The 20,178-nt window shown below is 42.2% G+C and overlaps 1 protein-coding gene across 3 annotated transcripts in view; it reads left to right on the top strand.

Annotated features, from left to right (window-relative positions):
* ccdc9 (coiled-coil domain containing 9) overlaps positions 1 to 20,178 on the top strand; it is a 39,171-nt gene that overhangs the window by 10,793 nt on the left and 8,200 nt on the right. Inside the window, exons 2-15 of one of the 3 annotated variants that reach the window (XM_040037593.1) lie at positions 3,903 to 3,977; positions 4,587 to 4,639; positions 5,318 to 5,422; positions 6,529 to 6,663; positions 9,499 to 9,906; positions 10,892 to 10,975; positions 11,428 to 11,592; positions 11,700 to 11,881; positions 12,698 to 12,756; positions 15,657 to 15,777; positions 16,034 to 16,211; positions 16,462 to 16,984; positions 18,144 to 18,308; positions 19,548 to 19,703. In XM_040037593.1, the coding sequence (XP_039893527.1) occupies positions 4,637 to 4,639; positions 5,318 to 5,422; positions 6,529 to 6,663; positions 9,499 to 9,906; positions 10,892 to 10,975; positions 11,428 to 11,592; positions 11,700 to 11,881; positions 12,698 to 12,756; positions 15,657 to 15,777; positions 16,034 to 16,211; positions 16,462 to 16,984; positions 18,144 to 18,308; positions 19,548 to 19,703 (2,284 nt within the window). In that variant the 5' untranslated portion in view covers positions 3,903 to 3,977; positions 4,587 to 4,636. Of the gene's footprint in view, positions 1 to 3,845; positions 3,978 to 4,586; positions 4,640 to 5,317; positions 5,423 to 6,528; positions 6,664 to 9,498; positions 9,907 to 10,891; positions 10,976 to 11,427; positions 11,593 to 11,699; positions 11,882 to 12,697; positions 12,757 to 15,656; positions 15,778 to 16,033; positions 16,212 to 16,461; positions 16,985 to 18,143; positions 18,309 to 19,547; positions 19,704 to 20,178 lie in introns of those variants that run through there. The other 2 variants (XM_040037595.1, XM_040037594.1) reach the window with 2 other exon arrangements.

Raw genomic sequence — 20,178 nt, 5'->3', positions numbered from 1 at the left:
TAATAAAAGCAGCTTAAAATCTTTTGTGACTTTAGTTTTGTTGGAAGGTTTTGTTGAGGCAGACTTCTTTGACTGCTCTCTCTCTCATAATATCTCATCTTACAGTCCACTAAGACCACTGATTCTTCTGGGGCTCTTATTGTGTAACTGATGCTGCTTGTCTGGTGTTTCCCTCCACCTGTCTCTTAGTTTGGCAGCAGGTCTCATCTGTATGTGTTCCAGGGATGGCTAGATACACTTGGTCTGGTTGCAAGATCTTATCAGGTGATTAACAAATCCTGTGTGGTCATTACTCACTCAGCCTTCTGCCTAACAACAGAGGAGCTGTTTGTTTTGACTTCATGCGCTGAAACTGGGCCACGGCAGGATACTCTGTCATATTTGTGCTCGCTAGACAGAGCGTGTGAGACGGCACATGCTTTAAACGTGTACTGCTCATATTAAATGATCTCTTTTCAAAATCCTTGAAAAATAAAGCACATAAACATGCCTGTGGTCTCCTGGGGAAACATTAAACGTAACCAACTCAGCCTTATCTCACCTGCGTTATTCTGCCCAGACTAACGAGACACAAAACAGTACGTCATCCAGGCTGGAGATCTCTGAATGTGCTTAGTCACTGTAAAGCTGGTTGATCCCATTACCTTGTGTATTATATCCAGTTGCATGTTACAGCAACTACATTGCTTTAAAAGCTCAACAAAATTTGCAACATTAGAAAGGACAGTTAACCCCAAATTCAGATCCTCTGGATTTTTGCATCAGAAAATCCTAACCTTTGATAAACTGCAGGAGTGTCTCTTTAAGAAATTATGTAACTACAAAAAGTAAATAGATAAATAAATCCACAAAGCTTGTTTTGGGAAGCTTTATGGAGGAACTATTTTCTGTCTACTTTCTCCATCCACCAACCAAAACAAGGGTGCAGGTAGCCAACATCAGGGTCCTGACATCAGCTCATCAAAGGGTTAACTCTTTCATTCTCCTTCATATTCCCCACGGGTGAGAGGAAGAGCTTCTGTAGGGGTTGTCTACAGAAAAGAGTGTATTCCTGTTTAAACATTATTAATAGTTTTGGTAAATAGGTTCTTGTAGTTGGTGTCAACACATAAAATCATTAAAGGGCAAAGTAAAAAGTACTGTCCGGGTACATTCTGTAGAATTACAGGAAGTGAAAAAAACATTTCCCCGAGACTCCACATACACTTGCAGCTCCGCTGAGGGTGGATGGTATTAATGTTTACACCCTCATCACAGGTCCATGTGATGTTCTTTTGGTGGGTGTTGTTCATTATAAAGAAAACTGTTTTTACAAAAAGCTGTTTTTAAAGTAGCCTTGCAGTCACAGCTTCATGAATAAGAAGTGGCTGTTGAGTTATTTTTTCTTCAAGATATTTTTTTGGCACTTTGAGGACCACGAGATGATTTCATTCTATTATATTCAAGAGAAAAGCTGGCCCTTTTCTACAGCTGATATTCCCAAATGTGGGCAAAGCGGACCAAAATAAAACTATATGTTTAAATAGAGCTGTGGGAGAGAGGAAGAGGAGGTCAACTTGATTTTGGGGTGTACTGTCCCTTTAAGAGCTACACCTTTATCAGGACCTGTAAAGCAAATTTAAAAGGCAGATAAAGGGTGTCATTAATTTAATGTGCTTGCTGTCTGACATATTCTTGCTGATAACTGTTGTGAATGTGTGACACTGGGCTGAAACATATACCAGATGTTTAAAAAATAAATAAATAAAAATAAAAGTGTAAAATATAAATCTTGTATCCTTTTTGTTTCACGTGATGTAATTCTATTCTCTAAGTGGTATTTTGAGATAATTAGAGTGACCATAAACTTGTGTTTTTATATTTAAAACTGCGTCTAAAATGTGTTTATTGTATTTCTTTTAGCTCATTTCTTTTACTTTATTTTTCATATACAGTTAAGCTTTTAGTTTTCTATTTTTTTTTACAACAGTAGTTTTGTTTGATATATCTATCTGATTTTTCTGTAACGCAGGAAATTAAAGTAGATCTTATCTATTTCATCTAATTATATTTAAGAGAAATCTGAATCTGTGAAAAATAATTAGTAAGTAGAAAAAGAGTAAATGTGTAATCTTTTCTGTACAGCTGTGAGGAAAGAGCAGTCACCTTTATGCTTGAAGTAGGCAGTGCACTTTGTTCTCGGTTATTTTCCATGGATAGATCTCCTCAGGTTCAAGGTTTAATGACAAATTTTTGTGTGTTCAGGTCAGCTTACCGCTGGAGTATCAGGTCATGTTAGCTGGCTGGCTGCTGGTGCCATCTCATGGCCGGTTTATGAATTACATTTGCCACAATTTAAGAAGGAATTACATATATATATATATATTGTACTTTGGAGTATGGATCAACAACAGAGAGTATATTTTAAGATTATTATTGGAAAAACTAAACTGATGGTCGAGTCAGGTTTGATATAACAGAAGATTGATTCATTATTGCCAACAGTAGTCATATGTGATGAGTAATTATTTACACATATTAGTAAGATTGATAGTTATGCTTAACAGACAATTCACTTTAATATATGGCTCAAAAATCTTTGATGGGTCCATTTATTTATTTATTTATTGTCTATAATATAATAGATACTAAAGGTTGCAGATTCCTGATATGCCTGGTTCAGAACGAACAATTAGATTATGGATCTAATTGTTCGTTCTGAACCAATACAACATAAGTATTGCACTTTTGGTTCTGAAGACCACCACCACAGTGGATTATGCGGGACTTACAGTCATTTTTAAATATAATTCTTCATTTTCGGAAGCTCAATAATAATAATAACTGGACTGTGACATAATTTTATTTTATGAAAAGCCTTTGCAGTGACCACCTGATTGAAGTCTGGAATCTATGGACAAAATACCGTTTCCTCCATTTAGATGCTCTGCCAGGCGTTTTGTATCTAATAGCTGAAAAGCTGTTCTGTTGCGGTGACATCAGTGCTATGGAATTTATTTGCCTTAAAAAAGCCCTCTTGTGTTGCTTTTTGTCCACTTCAGAAATCATCACACAACCATTAAACACTGGTGACCTGCTTCACCTGGCAGCCATGTGTGCCCATGCTGTTCGATTGGCTCCATGTTTGACATATAATGTGGCCTGCTTCGGACCATGTTTCTCTCCTTCTCCATACTTTTGTCTTCTGCCTCCCTGAGAGTGTTCTCATCTTGGTTAGATGTTGTTAAATTGTTTTCCTTAACCATGAAAATAAATCTGTGATCATGCACTTTTTCAGTCTTCTGTAGTCTTTTAGACTTTTTATTCATTTTTTAAATGTCTGATTGCTGATTTGGCCACTCCTACAGTTTTTGCTCCCTCTCTCTCTATGCTGAGAGTTTTTATTTATGTTATTGTTTTGTTGTTGTTGGTTTTTTTGTTTGTTTGTTTTTTAGCTTAATGGCAGCCTTCCTCACTTACACTGCCATCTCTTCTTCTCTCACATTTAAAAATGCAACGAAAAGCCATAAAATACAAGTTGAACTTCAGAATATTAGGTGTGCTTAATTTCTCATGAAATAATAAATGGACAGGTGTCACAAATTAATTTTCAGTCAATTGTCCAATTATCTTTAAGCCTCTAAGTTTGAGGGCTCTGTATAAAAAATGTCTAGTTCCCAGACATTTTTTTTGTAAAGCCCGCTAAGCTAAAGCTGGAAGTCTGTACTTCAGTCACATCCTGATGGTTTGGTTTAAAATCCACTGTGGTGGTGTGCAGGGGCAGACTTTTCCAGCGAAAATCTGCTGGGATCGTTTTGAGCCGTCAGAAAGTGTACTGTCTCTTTAAGAACCGGGAGGCGGGATTTATTTGGCAGGAAGTTAGCCGCTGCTAACAGGAAGTGGAATAATGAGGACGGATTGAGGCGCAGGAATTGGCGAACAGCAGCGAGTTCAAACATTGACCCTTATTGCCGTTGCAACAGTTCCCTCTGAAACAGGTAACGTGAACGCACTGTAATTTTACTGCGTGTAAACGTTCATCCAGGTGTTCTTCTGCACGTCGTCTCTGTTTGCGGTGGTCTGTTTCCACGTCTCGTGGGCTCCTCGCGGCTTTGTATCGGCTCAGACAGCTCAGACATGGCTCAGTGTGCTTACATTACTGAACAGCATACCAGGGACAGACAAAAACATCAAAGCAGTACTTTATTGCAGCTCAGGTGAGGCTGGATGTGCTAAAATAGCCTCAGGTATGTGTGCTGTGGTACTGTTCCTCGGGTGTCATATATACGTCTTGTCTGCAGCTCTGAGACTTTTACAGAAGCTTTTGAAATGGGTTTCATCACACACCTGGCTGTAAACTCACCTGCCATTACCTTCAATAGTGTAATCAATAGTGAGGAAGGGTGAAACAGCAGAAGGGAAAAGAGGGCGGTACCCAGTCACCGCTCAATTTCTGTTACTGTGTAATCTAGGGTTTCTATTCATCCTTCTTGTTCCTGTGCTCACGGGTTAACGCAAAGAAACTCACCTTACTGAAGGTGTAGTATCTGTATAGTGGAGGTAAAGAAACGGCAGGATGCTCCTCATCCTCTTAATCTTCTTTACAGGTGGAACAAGCAGCCAGCCACCAGTGTGTGAAGAAGAGCCGAAGGCAGCTATGGTGAGTAAAAACACTGCAGACAGTGTCTTGATCTTCTGTGTAGGTTACCCAAAACTTTCAGGAGGACCAAAGTCTGTCTAGAAGGAAGTCTAATCATCTCACAGCCATCCTGGTAACGGTTTCAGGCTCGTATTTTGGAGAGTCATATCAATTGCTGTTATTTTTAAGGCTGTTCTTGGTTCCTAACATCCTATATTTAAATTAAATTCACCCGAAAAGTATGCAAAGTTGTTGCCTTCTGTCTGTTGTTAAACTTGGACAGAGGGCGTTCATATTTGCATCTCCCGCCTCCTGGAGAAGTCACTAAATGTTTCCCTTACCTTTAAACTATCGTTTATCGTTACGACAGAAACAATTCATGAGCATTTAAAAACATAAAGTTGAATAATAAAGTGGTAACATGAGACAGACAGTATGTTCTGCTACTACTACTGCCATCTTTATTCTCGTTGATTTCAGTTTTGCATTCTTTGAGCGCAATCTCTCGCTCTTTCTCTCTCATATAATATTTGTATATGGGTGTCTTATTTCTTTCTCCTCTTTAATAAAAGCAAAACAATTATTTAATTAAGCTGTGACAGCTGATGTATCTTCATTGTGCTTAGTTTAGCGCTGCACATTAAAGTAATACAGGCCAAACCGGTCTTGTCACTTCTGCTTTCCTCCTCTTTGCTTCAGTCTTCAACGGTGGATCTCAAGACAAAGGAGGAGAAGGATGCAGAGCTGGACAAGCGAATTGAAGCTCTGAGGAAGAAGAATGAAGCTCTGATGAAGAGGTACCAGGTATGGAACGATTTTACACGCTAAATGTATCTTTAATACTACAATCTAGATGTTGATAACTGTCCTCACCGAAGAATGATGACATCCCCAGAATGTCTCAAAACACAACGATTCACTTGTACATAAAAGCAGCTTGTTTTACCACATTAGTCAAAGATTATACTGCATACTTGAGACAAAAGCCAAGACAAATTAGGACCGTGGTTAAAAAATATTTCAACAACTTCTTTTTTTTTTTTTTTTTAAAGTTTGCTTTAATGAACTCAAGTTTGAAATACCTTAAAATCTTAAGCGGCCTTTATAAACATTCAGTGGAGCCAGTCATGCTGTGTGCGCCCCCAAAAGCCCTGTTTTGAATCAGGAAACCCCGAATAACTGTTTTTGTTTGTTTGTTTCAAACCATTTGTCTCTTCTGAATTTATTTATTCACGGCAAGCAGCCAACACTTTCAAGTTGAATTTGAGCTCACTGCGTTTTGATCTTATTTGCTGGGATGTTGAGGCGAGCTGATGTTTCAGGATTTACTGCTACTCGTTTCTATTTTTTAAGGAATTCTTCACTTCATGAAGCTGAATGAGCAACATGGTCTCATCAAAAGATTTGGGAGCTGTTTAATAAGTTAAATAGTTGTCATATGTCTTATTTCATTAATTTGTAGCCACTGAAATATGATGAGAAACGTTTAGAAAACCAAATTTTTCTTTTCAGGTCTCAGATAAGATACAACCACAGCTTCTCTTGAGCTTCACATGTACAGACTGAGAAATAAAAAAATAAAAAAATAAAAAAAGTGTCTGAAGGATGAAACACAATATCATCAGTTCAGAGTGATTAAAATAATTTTCTTTTTAATTGGAAAATAGATACTCTTTTCCCATAAACGAACAGTTTTTGGTTTTCCCGATATTAGTGGCTGTCCTATTCCCTTTGCGCATTGCATTGTGGGAGAAAAGTGTCCATCAGCTGCACACGGATGACTACTTGACTTAATCTTCTTACTTTTGTCGTATGAACACAGAACACACCCCAGACCTGTTTGTCTTTGGTGTGTTTCTTATTAAGCATTAGTCTCACTGGGCTCCTGCATTTATTTATTTTTTTAACAGGAAATAGAGGAAGATAAGAAGAAAGCAGAGCAAGAGGGCATTGCGGTGACTACACCTCGTAAGCCCCGCCCCCACGAGCCGAAGATGGAGAAAGAAAACTTCACTGTCACAGTCGACCTTTCTAAAGCAACAGGGGTGAGAAATCAAGTCGAACTGAACATCCTTTGTGTGGTGGTGCCGGTTCAGATTATGTTGTACTTCCATCACTATCATTTATTCACTTAATTTATGAAGCATTTTTAATCTACAACAACAGGGCCGACCAAAGTGCTGTACAGTCAAACCGAGTAAGAGATAAAAGCATCTGAAACAGGATATGTGCGTGAAGCATTTCAGACAGATAAAATGGAAAATAAAGGATTTTAAAATTAATCCGTAAACTGGAAGCCAGCAAAGAGAAGCGAGCTGCTTTCGCCCGCTCGCACTAGATAAAAATCAAAACAAAGTGTACTGGTGCAGATCTGGCGTCAGAACAGAAGTGTTGTGGGCAGGTGCCAGACTCTAACTGGGCCGCATATGTGGGAACTTCAGTCACCATTGCACACAGCTATTTTTCTTTTTTATTGGATTTTCTGGGATTAAAAATGATTAAATATATATTTCACTTCTTTGACACAAAGTAGTGATGGGAGACGTTTATCTGTTTTTACAAATCGTGGCAGGGATTCCTACTGATTACAAATCTGTAAAGGTAATTGTCCTCTAACACTCTTCTGCTGGCACTTTGCTTTCAAAGGCCTGAAGTACTAAGCCTGGGATGGCTGGAGGGAACAGTGAAGCAGCGGGCATAGAATTAGAGCACAGCACACACTAAAAATACCCAAAGTTACCCTGTGAGAGTTCATGAGATGAGTTTTCTCTTTAACGTGTTTATCCATTCATGCAGCTCTGCTGGGCAAAAATGGGATTTTAAAAAAGCATGTTGGGTAATTGTCTTGAAACAGAGCTGAGATGATTGTACCTGCTGTACTAACATAATGTTGTTAACTGCAGATGTTTGTGCAGAATGCACTTTAGCCAGCTTATTAAAGTACCCGACCATGCTGGAGAACTATCTGTGTAATCGGTTTATCCAGCTCTTTCTGCTCGGTATGCAGATCATCTGTTTGTTAGATCTATCCTTTTCTCCTGCAGACAAACAGGATTTAAGCGTGCCTTGTGAACACAAATTGGACAAACGCCGTGGACACATTTGTCTGAAAAGGAGAAAAAAAACATGGATTGCATATAATGGATGGATGTAGCCATAGCGACATTGACTCTGATTTTTCTGAAGCCTGCATTTTGGCTGCCAGGATGTTGGGGGCTTTGTTGTTTGTTTGTTTTTTGCTTGTTTTTGCACCAAAGGTGTCCTCCTTTGGTGTAAAAACAGTGCAGTTCTAAATGATCGGCTAAGCCTGCCAAGCTGATCATGCACCAGAAAAATGCCCAATAATTAGTAACAGAGTAATAATACTTGAATTGGCCTCATGGACACATGGACGGTGAACTATCCAGAGACTAGATTTCATACCGGTCTGTAAACATGTTTGCTTTTCCTGTAAAGGCTCATTTTAACACAGGGACTCACTTTAGGGTGCAGCCTCAAGTGGTCAGTAGAGGAACTGCAGGGAACTGGGAACAATATGGCAAACCACAACAACATCACGATTCTTTTAGAGCTGCATTCATGGCCCATTGGTTAAAATCAGGGTTTTTAACGCTCTGTTTTTTAGCACAACTAGCCCCCCCCCCCCCCCCCCCCCCCCTCCCCCCTCCTCTCCATTAGCCGTTTAGTTTGCCACGTTTCTAATTAGTCTCCTGTGGGCTGAAGAAGCTGCTGGTAAGCAGATCCAGGGGGGATACAGGTGTAAGAGTGGAGTGAGCGCCTGCTGAGATCCAGATTGCCTCAGAAAAGACTACCGATCCCTGCCGGCACCTAGATTTCAAACTGAAAAGGTCATAAGACAAAAAAAAAGGCCTGGAGAACAGCAGGGGGCTGCCTGCTCCACACGAGCGCCTGTCTGACTGGTTAAAGGGTTGATCTGGGCCCATTAGTCTGTTGGACCTTTTCTGAAGAGGCCTTTGAAAACCTGATGAACGACTATGGCCTCTTTCTGTCTCATAACTCAGCCTCTCAGAGTTCATCATGTTGTAGCTCTTTGCATAATCCATAGCGCAGATTAGTCTTTAGTTCATGTGACATTCATTAGATTGACGAGTTTGTAACTGTAAGAGTTGAGCTGTTCCATTTCCTGGGTTGAAGATGATGTGTTGTTATAATCTTCACCCTGTTAGTCCTTTTATATCCTAAAAATTACGGCGTGCTATTGCTTGCAATTTTTTAAAAAGGTCTTGAAATATTAACATTCCTGACAATACTGAAAAAAGTAATTGCATAATAATAATATAATGTATTATATTATGAATTACCATTATTACATAATATTAATAATGTAATAATGGTGTTTGAAGGCAATGAAGGTCATTCTCCTTCTTTTCCAATGAGCTGCTGTCAAGCTATCTAATTTAAAGTGTGAATAAAATACGGCTTTATCTGACTTCTTATGAGCTCTACTGCTGATAAGTACCTTTTTAACTCAGATTTTTTTTGACAAAAATCTAAATGAAAAACTTCAATTTTACACCATAAATCAACCAAACCTTTATTTTCTTTTGCCATGCGCTGTAACTCTTCTAGCACCACAAAAATCCAAAATGTATCCAAAACAGATTTTTCCCTCACTTATAATTTATTGGTAGCCAAATATAACTAATATGATCTATAAGTTGTTATTGATCCACATTATAACAGGCTAAAATGGACACTTAGGTGTTTTGATTAGTCAGAGAATCAGGAATAAGGATGGTGTTTTTAAACTACCACATATGTCATGTTGAGCCTCCTCCAGCAGCTGACTGAAATAGTAACTAAGGTGCTGTTAAAAACACTCCGTCCACAGTGAAAGTCTGTGTGTGTGCTGCTTACAGGAGAAGAGAGTTGTGAACGAATGGAGACCGGGAACTCCTCGCGGCCGGAAGACATCAGAGGAGAGCGACAGCCACAGAGGGCAGAGTGATGGCCGCAGCCCCCCCAGGAGGACCGGGTCTGGGCGAATGGGTCGGGGAGGTCAGAGAGGAGGTGGTGGTGGAGGAGGAGGTGGTGGTGGAGGACAAGTAGGACAAGGAGTAGGAGGTGGGGGGGGGGGCGGAGGTCGCCAAGACAGGAGAGACTGGGAACCGAGAACACCCAGAGATGGAGAGCCTGGTGAGGCAGGAGGCCATGGACGCAGAGGAGGAAGGAGAGGAGGAGGAGGAGGAAGAGGAGGAGGAGGAAGAGGAGGAGGGGGAGGAGGAGGAGGAGAAGGGACACCAGGAGGAATAGACAGGAAATCCAAGGTGGGTGAGGATGAACTGTTTGAGGGAGGTTTTCACACAGGATGCAGCTGCACGATGCACGATGCAAGACACTGAAGATAATACATTTAGAGCAGGGGTGCCCAATCCCGGTCCTCGAGAGCTACCGTCCTGCAGCTTTTAGATGCATCCTTGTTCCCACACACCCGAATCAAATGAATGGCTTGTTATCAGGCCTTTGCCAAACATGATGGCATGCTGAAGAGGTAATCAAACCATTTGATTCAGCTGTGTTGGAGTAGGGATGCATCTAAAAGCTGCAGGATAGTAGCTCTCGAGGACTGGGATTGGGCAGCCCTGATTTAGAGTGTGACTGTGTGGTATACATGGTAGTGCGATTACTTGAAGTCATGTATCAGTGAAGTCTCATGGGGCTTAGCTTAATTTATTAACTGTTAAAGTCCATTCAGAGGTATGAGAATATGTCACATTTGTTGTCATATATTAAAAAATTCATATTAAAGTGAAATAATAAACGAAAGATGACTATCTATAATCTATAAATGATCTATAAACCGAGCTAATCCATATCCAGTTGTGTGTCTTGTTTAAATTCGAGTGCACGACCTGTGAATGTTCAAAGCTGTTTCTGTTCTTGTGCTTTTAAGCACCGAATGTTGAGTTTGTTTACAACAGGAACTGGGATGATTTCAGTGTGTAGAAAAAAACATGATACAAAGAATTTACATGTGTATGTAACATCTACAAAAGTATTGCTGTAGCCACGGCACGTGTTCTAACTTTGGTCCCAGCCATTTAAATTTTTTAACACAGAAGTACTAAAACTGGGATTTTTAGGAAAATACTGCAGAAATTTTTTTATTTTGGCTCAAAAATCTGCTGCAGTTACCTCCTGGTGGAGGACTTTGTAACATGGACGATGCAGTCATTTTCCAGTATTGTTAAAACGGTTGTAACACTAACATCCTGTTCAATAATAACTCGAATGTCACAAACTTCCTGACAGGAATGGGAGGAGAAGAGACGACAGAACATTGAGAAGATGAATGAAGAAATGGAGAGGATAGCAGAGTATGAGAGAGGACAGCGGGTATGGAAGTCACTGTTTTTTTTGTTTTTTTTTTTTCAGCTGCCATGTGTCGTAGCAGGTTTGATTTCCAGATATGGATTTTACAGACAAGGCTCTGAAAGACAAACTATCAACATTATAATAAAACTTTTCTAACCACTTATTTTTATTTTTATTTGCTTAATATAGCAGAGATGTGTGTAAATGCATAAATTGTTGTCCGGTGAGACGGCACGGATGGATTGTTATGACTGTACACACACCAGATGTGTTTTTTTTTTATCCTCTTAAATTACTATAACATAAATTTCCCATAAGATCAAGTGTTATGAAGCTAACCGTCTCTGCTTCGGTCTCACATTTAAACAGTGTGGTTCTTCTGCGCAGTATTTTTGTTTTTTTTGGTTTTTTTAAAATCATTTAAAATCAGCGAGGAACTAGCCTGAGCTGAACAGAGTCGTTCCGTTTCACAGCAGGATGGAGACAAACCGACCCGTAACTTCCTGGATGACCCGAGACGTTCAGGTCCAGCCCCGGACACGGACCGCAAGGAGGGCAGCCGGAGACATGTACGAAACTGGGGGGGACTGGACTTTGACAATGTGAAGACAGGGTCTGAGCTGGAAAAAGAGTGGACCGTGAGTACTTCTTTAAAAATGGGTTTCGGGTGGTTCTGTTTATGAGCATTACCTTTGTCTTTATTTAAACTCCTGTGGCTGAATTATTTACTCTGACTTCTCTGCAGAGCCGGAGACCTGGTCCCAAAGGCTCTATGGATATGACGATGTCTATGACCGGCCGGGAAAGAGCAGAGTACCTGCGCTGGAAGAAGGAGCGTGAGCAGATAGATGAGGAGAGATTAGCACGCCATCGTAACGCCACAGGCCAGTGGAGACGAGAGTGGGACGCACAGAAGACGGACAACATGTAAGAGTCTTTCTTTTAAAAGTAAACTAAGATCCCGTAATTCAAACTGCAGAACAAAACGATGCCAGGAAGTCTTAAGGCAGCCTCTGCACATCAATTCATCCATCGAGTCACTTTGATAGAGCATTGAGGGGGCCTCCTTCTCCCCAGCCACCTCCTCGAGCTTATCGGAGGCCTCTGCAGAGCTCTTAGATGAAACTGTGGCAAAGAAATGGATCAAAAACCGTTCAGAGTCTGAGAGTCGGCACAGTATTGAAGTGGAAGATGCTAACAATCTCAAGGAGAGGTGACCACAAACCTGACAGTGACTTTGGTGGAGCTTCAGAAGTCATCTGCAGAGTTTAGAGACTGAGCCGGAGGGACGATCATCTCAGCAGGACTCCAGCAGAGCAGCTGGACAGCCTGCTTGGACTTTATCAGATGGAATTGAAAGGAGATGCTTCTCAGTGGCAGGGGCGCAGTTCAAGGGAGAATAAATGCAGCAAAGTAGGATAGAGTGTAGTGAGCCACAGCATTCATGAGGCTTCAGGACCGGTCTGTGACTGTCTTTGGTTGGTCCCGCAAAAGTCCAGACTTAGAAACCCTCATTGAATATCTGTGTTGTGTAGTAGTAGTCTGTAGTGTCTGAAATAGTGCCGCTTATGTTGGGTTTACTAAAGCTGTGCTACAGAACTTTAGTGACTTTACAAAGATTGAGGGGGAGGAAGAGGTGAGCACGATGGAAGGCGTCTGCTGGGATAAAGATGGCGACAGACTGACGTGGCAGAGAGGACGCTAACGTTTGATGTGTGTGTAACCCTGTGGCTGTTTTCACAGGTTCAAAGAGGACCCATATGCGGCCACTGAGGGTATCCCATCGGAGGGCGGCAGGAGAGGCAAGTACACACAGACGCACGCACACACATCGCATGCTGTTGCACAACACAGCAGCTGACCCTCGATCCACCTCCATGCCACGCCTTCGCTCGTCTGACACGATGTCTCTCTGCTGTGTTGACGTATACACGTCAAACACCCCACTCTGTATGAGAGGCAACACAGTCGCCCTCCTGAGTAATTAAGCTCGTTATGTAAATGCTCGCCGTGTTTCCCCAGAGTCCAGATTAAGCTTGGAGTTAAGCCGCGGCCGTTCTGTTTCGAGGAGTCCGGATTTCCTTTATTGTGCTAACTGACTTTGACCAACCCGACCGAAGCTCCTGCATGTTTATTTTATTTTTCAAAGGACTGAAGACTTTATTTGACTAGGCAGAGATTTTAATGGTCTTTACTTAGTAGCAAGATAAACGATGTTTACAGAGTTGCAGTGAGTGTTTATGTCAAAACCTTATTTCACAGATAATGTTTTTGGTGTGTGTGTGGCAGACGTAGTGTAACGTGTTTGTGTGTCCTCTCTGCAGCGCGGGGGCATAACTCTCGTACAGAGCCTCGGGGCAGGGCCTCAGGTTAGACCACAGCATGGGCCTGAGTCTGAGTGTGTCTGTGTGAAGCAGCTGCACCCAAAACCAGCCTCACCCCTAACTCACATGCCCGACTCACCCTCATGATGGCGCAGCCCTTAATGGTGTTATAATGACAATCAGCTTAGTCCACTATTGATACCAGCGTTTAATTCCACTTCTTTTTAGCTCATGTTAAGACCCGGGGCCTGTAGCATTCATCTTTTTCTTATCAGGCTTCACTCCTTGAGACGAGGAAGAGCTGACTGTAGTTACAGCTGCAGTATGCAGGGTCCAGTTATGTGAACAGGTCGTTGAATGCAGGCATTCCTGCAGAAAGGTCGAGGCTTAGGTGCCCTGTTTAAAGATTATAGGACTGTTATAGTACTATGTCATCGTTCAATGAACGTTAAGAAGCAATACGATTGGAAACTTTAAGGATCTTTCTGTTATTGATTCACCAAGGAAAGATTATTATTGTTATTATTATTTTAAACTAAAGTCTCTCATACTGCCTGAAATGGAAAAGCACAGGATCCCCTTTGGGAATGTTATTTTTCCAGAGAACTGATTGGTCAGTACAGTAGTTTCCGTGTCCCACCTCCTTAACCTGGAGTTAAACCTGAAGTAAACATGCTTCATGTTACAGGCCCCAGAAAGTCCAAACCAAAGGCAAACTGTCTTCATTCAAGGCACTGAAATTAGGAAACTTGTGTATAACTGTGAGAATTAAGCAACAGTAGCAAATCATGTTTTTAATTTTAAATGCAGGTTAATCTTGAGTCTTTGGAAATATCCAAATACTCTGAATCTGTCTCAATTAAACCTTCAGAGACCCTGATGTAAATTCTGACTGCTCTCATCTCTAAAATCACAGACGTTGTGAGAGCTCGGAGAGGTTTGCCTTTGTGTGAGCAGCTCTAATCTCTCTGTGGCTGGAAACGCTTCAGATGCTGCCGCCTGCACACACAGCGACCTCAGGATGTCCACCAGTGTTTGTGGATGGTCCTCAGTTTTTGAGCCTTGGCTTTGGCTGCGTTCATGTCTTCACTGTCGTTTATCCTTCAGTCTTGTCGCCTACATCCTTTGTCTCCTCACTGATCCCTTCTTTTCGTTTGTACTTGTATCTGTCTCTTTCTGACCTTTTTAATGACATCCTCTCCTCTCTCCCTGTTGAGCTCTTATCCTCCTCCCTCATCTGAGCTTTTGGTCTCTGACCTTCTCCTCGTGTCCTCTGCTCTTCTTCCCTCTCTGACTCTTTTTTCCAAATTTCCATATTTCTTTTTTCTATTGAGGTCATTCCATAAAAAAATCAGCCACATCTTAAAAAAAGGGAACATGTGACCACCCCAAAATTCAGCCTTTTTTCTTTTTTTCTTCTTTCCTTTGTCTTTTAATATGCAACACATTAAAAAATTTTGCCTTTAAATTGACTAAAGCGTCGATACCACTGAACATCAGCATGTGTTAATGTGCCGCTGGCCCAAACAAGTTTAAAGCATGTGGAAAGTCTCCTTGATACTTGGTTGATCTTCTAACTGTGATTCTTTGTGTCAAACCCGAGTCATCAGATTGGTCCCATGATGCTGATGCTGAAAGTTGGTCATAAAAAATGTTATAAAACAAACATTTTGGCTTCAGTTTGTGACACTGAAAACTCGATGTGGATTTCTCCTGAAACAAAATACTGGAAAAAATATTTTTTTCCTCCTTCATGTCTCCATTAGCTGCTCACCTAATCAACACCTTTCTTTCACCCTCTGTACAACATCTCTTTTTTTCTTTCGCTCAAATTTCCAGTTGTAACTCTAAAGGAGTCCAAACGAGGTGGCTTTAAAATTTGGAGGTTCTCAGTTTTACTCGTAGTATTTCCTCATGCCTCTTCTCGTCTTTATCTTAAAAATCTTTTCTTTCTCTCTTGATGTGATTGATGGCTTTCTCAGAGCCATCAATAATAATCATAATACACATCTGGCGTCGTCCCAGAGCGGGACAGCTGCTGTCACGCAAGCTATGACGTTAACTCGCAGACCGCAGCGGAGGCGGAAGAATCGGTGGAGGCAGTTTTTATTGAAATGTTTTATTTTTAACATTATTAGATGGACTTTTACATGCCTGGATACTTTCCAACAGACAGCCAGTGGCATAAAGACATGTTAATGACACAACGTGTGCCGCCTCTCCATTTTGAATTTTTATTTCTTACTTTAAAAAAACACTCCTGTGCCTCACTTTTGAGCAGTGATGATGAAACATCCATCACCTGCTTTCTGCTTTTTTAGATTAAACATCACAGCAGTTCATAGTTTGATGTATACTCACCATCGATGTCTCCTTAGATGACAGTAAGCGACCTCCGAAAGCGCCGACATTCGGCGACTTCCTGTCCCAGGGCAGGACCCAGGGGCCGAGGGGCGACCGGAGCAGAGGGAGGGGCCGAGGACAGAAGCAGAGCTACAGGTAAAACTTTTCTCACCATCAGCTGACAGATCCATTTACTTTACTTTTTAATGTAATTCTTCATCACAAAGCTGTTCTGCAGTGAAGAAACTGAAGTCTGAAACACTAAAATGACTTTTAAACTAGTTGTAATGTTCCTCATTTTCCTTTTTAATAAACATTTTAACAGCTCTTGTTGAGAATTGCGATGGTTTTCGGTGTATTTCTCACGCTAATGCGATGTCCACTGAACCTTTTATTCTGAAACTTTTCACAGCATGCATGACAACCGCTGGGAGGGAGAGAAGGAAGAGGAGGAGAAGGAGGAGAAGGAGAAGGAGAAGGAGGAGAAGGAAAAGGAGGAGAAGGAAAAGGAGGATAAGACGAAGAAGGAAGAGAAGAGTAAAAAGAAAGATAAGGAAGAAGAGAAATCTAAACCTCCCACAGTACAGAAGGTAACGGGTGCATCTGGACTTCTATGAATAATAAAGTATCTGTCATGCTGAGCTTTACTTCAGAGAAATGGATCCTTTTTCTTTTTGTGAGGTGTGAATTTTTTTTTTTAGTTTCTGAAATGGGACACGAGAGCCGGTGCCTTAAATGCTCCTGCCACTCCAATCAAACATCCAAAATAAAGCATTTGTTGCAGGATTTAAAATAAATAAATCGCTAACTCCTTGTTTCTTTGTTTCCATCTTTCCTTAGGTGGAGGAGAAGAGTGGAGGAGGAGAGGATGATGATGAATGGGAGGATGCCAGTGACGATGGGGAATATGAGGAGGTGAGCGACTCGGAGCAAGACTCCAAAGGCGACGAGAAGAAGGACATCGGAAAGGAGAAGCAAGCAAAGAGCAAAGAGTCCTCCCCAAAAACTCCCAAACCTCGTTCTCGTCAGGCATCAGCAGGAAGCCCCAAAGATCAGCGGACTCCCAGGCCAAAGGTCCACATCCCGCCCCCAGCGGCCGCTCAGGAGTCCTCCGAGGGAGGCAAACCCCTCAGCCCCTTCTCCCCGCTGGACGGCCACAAGCCTGTGTCAGACTGGGGGGAGGAGATGGAGTTGCTGTCACCCAGGAGCAGCATGGGAGGCGAGAGCCCGCCGAAACCCTCCAGCGTTGATTCCAGCCCCCCACAGAAGAAGGAGGAGGAGGAGCAGCAGCAGGAGGAAGAGATCAAGAGCCAAGCTGGCAGCTCCAGTGAACCTGCCGAGTCACAGAGCGAGGAGCATGCAGGTAGAATAGTTACCCCACACTGAGACCATAACAGGGAATTATTGTAGCAATTTTCTGAAGCTGCTGCACATGTGCTATACCAGTGTTAACATCAAATAATATCCCAGGTGGCTTAAACTCAATAAATCTGATAAATAACGAGGATTTATCAGCTAATGATGCAATAACATTTTTTTTAAAAACCATTTGTTAAAGTTAGCATTTGTGCAGGGCTATAAAGAGAAGAATCATTGATGCAATTTTACGTGTGTTAATGAGAAATCGCAGAGGAGCTGAAATGTAGCATGAAGAGCTGTGTTAGACCCTTAGCGGAGGAGAGAAACAGCACTCCAACAATCCTGAATGTAAAGCTTACGGAGCGTTTTGCATGTCCAGAAGGAGGCCCGGGACATGCTGGAGAGATCACATCTCTCGGCTGGTTTAGGAACGCCTCGGTGTCTCCCTCTTACTGGCCAGGAAGAGGGAGACAGCCTCTGGTCGACTATATAAGCGGCAGAAAATGAAGCATTTTTACTGTGTTCACAGAAGAGCCGTTGAGACACATCAGTTAATGCAAATATTAACTTAGCGAGCTTAAACTGGGGGCTTGTAAAGCTTCAAATGCTGCAGAAGCGATTGACATCGTGTCTTTATTTCTTTGCTTCGGGCACCTTTAATGTTGTTCTGAAGGCTGAACTTTTACTTTTGTGTCAAGTTGGTGAACATTTCTCCCAGTAAGTCGGCAGAAGTGTCTCAACATAGGACTTTGTGCCCATTTAAGCTCTCTGTTCTCCTACAGGAAGCCCTGCAGCATGTCTCCCTCCTGCACAGGGAGGATGCTGCTGCACCTGTGACCCGTAGTGCTCAGCGTTTCTCAGAGACCTTTAGGGATGGTTACGTAACTTTTTGTTATTTATGGAAAAAAACGGCTCGTTAGAAATAATTTTAATATTAAGGAAGGTCACTTTCTGGTTTTAATCTGTTAACAGCCTTCAGATTTTCCCTTTGTTTCTGTCAAAGATTCAGTCAGTGAGGGGAAAATATTCACACCCTCTCTCTTATTTTCTTACCTTGTCTCTTCTGATTTCTCTTTTTCTACCTCTGCCCCAACACCTCTCTGTTCTCTCCTTTTTGTTTCCTCCCCTCATCTTCACCTCTTCTCTCCATCCTCGGTGCTCAGCCGTTGATGTTTCGTCTCCTCCGGAAAAAGCTGAAATCCAGGAGATCCAGGTGATGGTGTCAGAACCTGACTCGGCTCCTAAAGACTCACCTACTGCACTGCCATCTGACCCCGCCCCCTGTGAGGTGAAGGTGGACGAGGATACGCCTCCAGCCCCGTCACAAGGTAATAAAAAAATTAACCCCTCAACATAAAACGCACCAGGCTGTTTTCATCCACTGCACCCTGAACTTTTCTAGGACTCGCTCAACAGGCGTGTGTGAGAGTGTAATATCTGGACGCTGTATTAGGGCGTTAGCTGGACTTTTAGGACCTCCTACGTGTTCTGTCCACGCAGCCGCTTCACCAAAACTACACAGAGCTTTTCCGATGGTGTAAACACGTGTGAGAAATGACGGCTATGGAAAGTTGAGTCCTCTGTTGCAGATGAGCCCAGACTGATTCAGAGGAGTTTGCAAACCTTCACCAGTCTGTATGAGAGTGACTGCAGCTGTCTGCAGACGGGTTTCCTCCTGTCAGCCGACCCGTGCAGTCACCTTTTGATTGAAGCTGGTCACCCAGAGGTTGAGGATGCAACATCAGTGCATCAACCAGGCTACAGTTTTTCCCTGGCACATAAAAGTTGCAGTCTTATGTTTATTCTAGTGTGACTGAGACAAAAACAAAGACGTGCACAAATTAAAATGACTGGTTATTTCTGCTGCTTTAATTTATCCTAAATGAAGAACCAGAACATTAGAACCAGATTTATTATGGTTTGTTTTTTCATTAATCTTTCATTAGTATTTAGCTTTGTGGATTTTCTCATTTAGAGCTGCAAACCAGCAGCAGCTCTAATCCAGCTGCATCAGGAGGATTAATCCAGGTGCTTCTAATCTCCCTCTTGAACTAACCCAGCATCTGAAATCCTCCCGCGCCGCTTTGCAGTTCAGCTCATTTTGAGCTGAATTTTAACTGATGTTAATCTCGATTCAAGTAACGCCTCCAAAACCTGCAGAATTTTCTGGGTTCTCACCCAACAACAGCTGATTAGATGCAAGCTGGGTCCTGCAGTTTATTTATCTCTAATTGACGAGACTCCACATGCTGTAAGGGTTTAAAGGCTGAGTCGAGAGCACTACAGGGCAGGATTTTTACTTCATCATAGCTGCAGTTATTTTATCTTTCTTGTGACAATAAAATGGAGGAATTAATGTTGTGGATGCAATGAAAGTATAGGAAACAGGAAACCGTGCACACATCAAAGGCGCGGAGGAGAACGTAGCATCACGCTGAATGACACTGTTTTGCTTTTTTCTCAAGTTGCTCTGCACTTGAACATCTTTATTTCCCTCCAGGTTGCCTTTGAGCATAAGCTTTTATTTCATTCTGAATCGAGCCTTGTTGCCTTTTTCTCTCCGACAGCAGACAAACCCGACTCCCCGCCCGCCCCCTCCGTCCTGGAAGCTGAACCGAGCTCGCCTGAATCTTCAGTAGAAAAAGAAGATGACGCGCCGCCTGCCGAGAGCGACGCTGCTCCGACAGCAGAAACGCAGCAGTCCTCAGAGCAGCCGTCCTCAGGTGCGGTCCTTATCACTGACTTTGAGACGGTGGCTTACTGTAAATCCCCTGCGCACCTCTAACGCCTCCTCACGCTGTGCTCCTGCTTCTTCTTTTTTTTTTTTTTGTGCTTTTTTTGTGATTGTGCTGGTTTTCATTTCCCTCATGGTGTGGCTCTCTCACTCTTTTTGTCTTCATTCCCTTATAAATAAATCATGACCGAGCTGTTTGGTGGCCTGACAAACCCAAAGATAGCTTTAGACGCTGCTTTTTAAAAAATCTGACCTGCAATGCTACCTCCTCCTTCCACCGATCAGGACCCACTTCCTGTTTGAAACTCCTCCCGGCTGTCTTCCTGCTCCTCCTCTGATGGACTGAAACTTTTAACTCCACCTCCTTTGTTGGATGCACTCCCCGTGTGCTGTTCCTCCTCCTCTTCCTGTTCTTCTCCAGCATGTAAAACCTTTTGTTTTCGTTGTTTTTATGGCTGTAATGA

The sequence above is a fragment of the Simochromis diagramma genome, unplaced genomic scaffold (assembly GCF_900408965.1).
Source record: "Simochromis diagramma unplaced genomic scaffold, fSimDia1.1 OVJJ01000463.1, whole genome shotgun sequence".
Classification (NCBI taxonomy): domain Eukaryota; kingdom Metazoa; phylum Chordata; class Actinopteri; order Cichliformes; family Cichlidae; genus Simochromis; species Simochromis diagramma.
The sequence above is the reverse complement of the archived record's forward strand: the minus strand, read 5'-3'. Positions and strand labels throughout refer to the sequence as shown.